At 32.2% G+C, this 5,327-nt stretch overlaps 1 protein-coding gene across 1 annotated transcript; it reads left to right on the forward strand.

Annotated features, from left to right (window-relative positions):
- Positions 1-2,065: 2,065 nt before the first annotated feature.
- Positions 2,066-3,028, forward strand: LOC116128432. The gene is made up of 3 exons (XM_031414153.1): positions 2,066-2,231; positions 2,392-2,643; positions 2,895-3,028. The coding sequence occupies exons 1-3, from the start codon at positions 2,066-2,068 to the stop codon at positions 3,026-3,028; spliced, it is 552 nt and encodes a 183-aa protein (XP_031270013.1).
- The last annotated feature ends 2,299 nt before the right edge of the window (positions 3,029-5,327 follow it).

Consider the following 5,327-nt stretch of genomic DNA (forward strand, 5'->3'; position numbering starts at 1 on the left):
ATCTAACTTAGAAAATATGTTATTGTTTACCATTCCAAAGAAGGTTTTCAGAGAATTAATGATTTACATCCAAGCTATTCAATTTTATTTCCATACGTGAAAGATGGATATAAAATTGACATTAATCATAGAGTTCTAGAGAACAAAAAACTTCTAAGAGAAACAGGTTAACAATGTGTCAATTTTATGCGTTTTGATTGAAATATAGAGTAAATGAAGGTCATACACTAATGAAATTTGGCAAATTGCTACAACAATATATTGAAGAAGAAAGGTTTCGTTGGATTAGAAATAATCAGAAAAAAAAAAAAAAAAATTAAGAAATGATTTGTATGGTGGATTGATGGATGCTATTTCAAATGGAGATGTGGATCCACAACATATAGGCAATTCTACATTGTTGCCATCTTCTCATACCCGCAGTCCCCGATATCGTGTTCAAAATTATTAAGATGCTATGACAATTTGCAGGACTTCTGGATATCCTTATATTTTCTTGACATTCACATGTAATCCAAAATGGCCAGAAATTCAATTTATACAGAATGCTGTTGGACATTGTGATGAAGAATGTAGAGTAACAATCTGCAGAGTGTTTGAGATAAAATTACTTGAATTGATGAGAGAAATAAAACACGAGAAATATTTTGGTGAGATTGAAGCAAGTAAGTACTCTGATGAATGACAAATTCATTCTTTTAAATATAACTACTTTATTAATTATTTATCATATACAATTAATGTATATTAACAAATATTAATAATATCATATTCGTTTTCCCAGTTGTCTATGTAGTTGAGTTCCAAAAAAGAGGACTTTCACATGCACATATATTGGTTTTTCTGGCTCCTAACTACAAGAATCCTCCGATATCAAAAATAGATAATATGATATTTGCTAAAATACCAGATAAAGAAAGCGATCCTCTTGCTTTTGTTTCTGTCAAAAACTACATGATCCATGGCCCATGCGGTGATGCGAATAAAAAATCCCCTTGCATGCAGAAAGGAAAATGTCAAAAACATTTTCCAAAGAAGTTTGTCAAAACCAAAACTGTTGATAATGAAGGATACCCACTGTATAGAAGGCAGGATATTTATTGAGAAAAAATGAGTCAAACTGAATAATCTTTTTGTCGTTCCTTACAATAGGAATTTATTGATAAAGTTTGATGCCCACCTTAATATCGAGATCTGTAATCAACACAGGTCAATCAAATATTTGTTCAAATACATCAACTAAGGGCCTGACAGAATTACAGTTTCTATACAGTCTAATAACGATAGCAGAGTGAGTTATGAATCTACTAACGGTGGAATGGTGGACGAAATCAAAGCTTATCTTGATTGCAGGTATATACAAACAGATAACATATAATCTCATAGTATCATTTGTTATTATTTATTATAATTATAACATTAATGAATTCAATATTCAAATTACAAATACATATCTGCTATTTAATCTTGCTGGAAAATATTTCAATTTGATATCTAGTACAAAGAACCGGCAGTTGAGAGATTACCATTCCACCTGGAGAACGAACAAACAGTAATCTTCAATCTAGATAAGTGTTTAGTAACATATTTAGAAAGCAGAGCTGTTACACAGACTAAATTAACAAAGTGGATGAAATGCAATGAAGAAAACCCTCAAGCAAGATCATTGATGTATTCTAATTTTCCAAGTAAGTGGGTTTGGAATGATACAAAGAGAAAATGGACAGAAAGAAAAAATGGAATGTGTATTAGCAGAATCTACTTTGCATTTCCAGGTAGTGGCGAGAAATATTATTTACGAACGCTCCTAAATTTAGTTAAAGGAGCAACATAGTTTACAGATATTAGAACTGTAAATGGAGAAATACACCCTCCATTCAAAGATGCATGTTACGCTTTGGGTCTGCTGGATGATGATAAAGAATGGAATGATTGTCTAGACGAAGCATCAGTGTGGGCTTTTGGAAGTCTTTTATGACAGCTATTTGTAACCATTCTGTTATTCAATGAAGTTGTTAGTCCTGCAGATTTGTGAAGAAAAAATGCAGTTAAGTTATCTGAAGATATGGCATATATTGTGAAACAGCAAACGGGAATGCAAACAGCTAGATTCAGTGATGAACAACTACAAAATCATGCATTGATTGAAATTGAAGACTTGATTAAGAAGGGAGGGAAAACAATGGCTGATTTCCATGGAATTCCGATTCCAAATCATTCTGAATTTGAGAGTACACAAAATAGATTGATTGTTAAGGAGATGAGTTATGACATTGCTAGCAATATAACATTCCTATGGTCACGGTGGAATAGGCAAGACATTCCTATGGTCAACAATAACAAGCGAGTTACAATGTGAAGGCAAAATTGCACTTGTTGTTGCAACCTCAGGTATTGCTGCATTGTTATTACCTGGAGGAAGAACAACACATTCACGTTTTCAGATACCTTTAGATATCACTGACAAGAGTACATGCGATATTAAAAAGGGCACGCAATTGGCAGATCTTATCTGGAAAATGTGTTTGATAATTTGGGATGACGCACCTATGGCAAATAGAAATTGCTTTGAAGCTCTTAAAAGATCATTGAAAGATATTTTATATGATGATGACCAATCAAACGTTGACAAGATGTTTGGAGGTATGATATGACTGCTGCTCTTGGCGGCAATATCAGACAAATTTTGCTTGTTATTCCAAAAGGAAAAAAAATTGATATAATGCACGCATGTTTATGTTCATCTCATCTTTGGAAAAATATAACAATGTTGAAACTTATAGGAAACATGAGATTGGAAAAAAAAAAAAAAAAAAAAAAAGAAAAAACACAACAGCTTGTAGATTTAGATAAGATGTCTGCTTTTGACAGATGATTACTTTGTATTGGAGAAGAAATAGATGTATTAGAAGATGAAAGCCTGTTAGAAATTCCTTATGACTTAAATCTTACTGAAGATTGTGCTCCACAAGAGACAATTCTCAATGTTGTTTTCCCAGGTTTATGTGATCAGATAGGAAATGCTTAGTATATGCAATTCTTACAGCAAAAAACGACGTAGTTCATGAACTAAATGAGTATATTATTCAGAGGTTGCTATCACAAGAGAAGACATACTACAGTTCGGATACAACTTGCAAAGCAGGAGGAACGTCAAATGATGACGATATCCTATACGCAATTGAGTTCCTAAACACCTTGATAGGCTCCGGTATGCCGAAACATGAATTAAAGTTAAAAGTTGGGGTTCCAATTATGTTGCTACGTAATTTGAACCAAGCAGATGGTCTTTGCAATGGCACAAGATTAATTGTAACCCATCTAGGGAACTGGTGCATACAAGCACAGATTATTACAGGATCAAATATTGGGCATAATGTTGTGATTCCAAGAATAGTGATGTCCAATGCCGACACAAGATGGCCTTTCAGACTAAAAAGAAGACAACTGCCAATTGCAGTTGCCTTTTGCATGCAATCAACAAAAAGAAATAGGTATTTACTCATGGACAGTTATACATCACTCTATCAAAGGTAACTTCAAGAGAAGGGATCAAGATCTTATTGGTCCAATAAGAAGAAGAACCAGGAGAGAAATTAAAAAAACATTGTTTTTAAAGAAATGTTCAACAAAATACAAGGATAGATCTATTGTTGCTTTTGTAATTGTACCAAAAAGACCATATCAAAAGTTCATTCAATGTTACAAACAACAGTTACACACCATTTTCATTTCTACAGACTGTAACACAAACTTTGCTAGAAGAAGAAGGGTCCTCCTTCAACACAACTTTCTCTAAAAACATAGAGTCTTCATTTGGATATTTCAATTTGAATGCATTTGCACAGGCTTTCCTGGTGGCTACATACATATCTATCACAGTATCACAAGCCTCTTCCTTTTCTTTTTCAGCCTGAACAATTAAAGATTTTATCTTTGCAATCTCCTCACACAATTCCTTTTTATTTATTTTTGTGAGGAGTTCATTTTCTTCGTGCTGAATTCCAATTTTGTGTTCGGCACTTTAAGTGCATCATCACAACGTTTCAAATCATGTTCGACCTCATCTAACTTCTTTTTCAAAACCTTCTTCTTCTCTTCAATTTTACGGTTGTAAGAGATTATGGCTTCGTTTTGTTGCTCTAAATTTGACACCATGGCTTTTGCAGCTAGCCGCCGTTCCCTGACTTCTAACATAACATCATGACCATATTTCAAACAATTCAAACCAAAAAAAAAAATTAATATTAGAATATTACAAATGAAAATCTTAAATCAATAGTGTCAAAAAAATATACATATCTAGTCACATTCAAGACTATATTGTCTAAATCTTTAGCAGGTAAAGCTTGAAAATCAATATCAGATTCCGATCAGCATTCTCTTGGTGATATGTTTTCTGCCGTTTTATCAATCTACATAATGGAAGCTCTTCTGTATCATTATTTTTTTCTTCAATCAATTCAACATGACATGAACCAGAAGCAGGTGTGACAGGATCAAACACTGATATAGATGAATCACAAGTCTACGAACAAACTTTATCACATCCTTAGGCAGCATATCTACAATGTAAAATAACATGCTATTAGATGTAGGAAAGAAAAATCAAATTAGTCATCAACAAATAACAAACCATTCATTCCACTAAACATTGGTATCACCAATTTACAAATAAATCAATAACTAATAACTAATTAATAAAAACATCAGAAAAGTAAGAACCCATAATTAAACCAATCAACCACAATTTAAAAAATGTAATCTGAATTAACAAACATCACAATTTAGCTACAACAAATGAAGACATAATTAAATTACAAACTATTTAAAATGTCAAATTTCTACCTGATTATGTCTTAAGCATTTACTCAACCACTTTATCTGCAAATGTAAAATAAAATAAAGACAACAACCAAAAAAAAAAAAAAAGTTTACCGTTGTGAATGAATTATTTAACGTTCCCAATATATTCTGATAAAAAATTCCCAAGAACAATAGACTGCAATTAAAAAAGAACAGTGGAAAAATTGTTAAAAAGTTTGGGGTTATGTCATTGACAATGAAAAGAAAATATGTAATCTGGACATCTGGAAGTCAAGAATAAAACTATCTGCACTAACCAATGTGTACTAATTCAAGTACTAATATTGGAAATTTGAAATTCCCTCCAAAAAAAATTTCAAATTTTCAATATTAGTACTTGGATTAGTACACATTGGTTAGTGCATATAGCATTACTCAAAAGTCAACGATTGATGCACAATGACCCAAATTGAAAATCTTATTTAAAAGTGACCAACTCTATAAACCATAACGTTTTACTG

Source organism: Pistacia vera, unplaced genomic scaffold (genome assembly GCF_008641045.1).
Source record: "Pistacia vera cultivar Batoury unplaced genomic scaffold, PisVer_v2 Contig20, whole genome shotgun sequence".
NCBI lineage: Eukaryota > Viridiplantae > Streptophyta > Magnoliopsida > Sapindales > Anacardiaceae > Pistacia > Pistacia vera.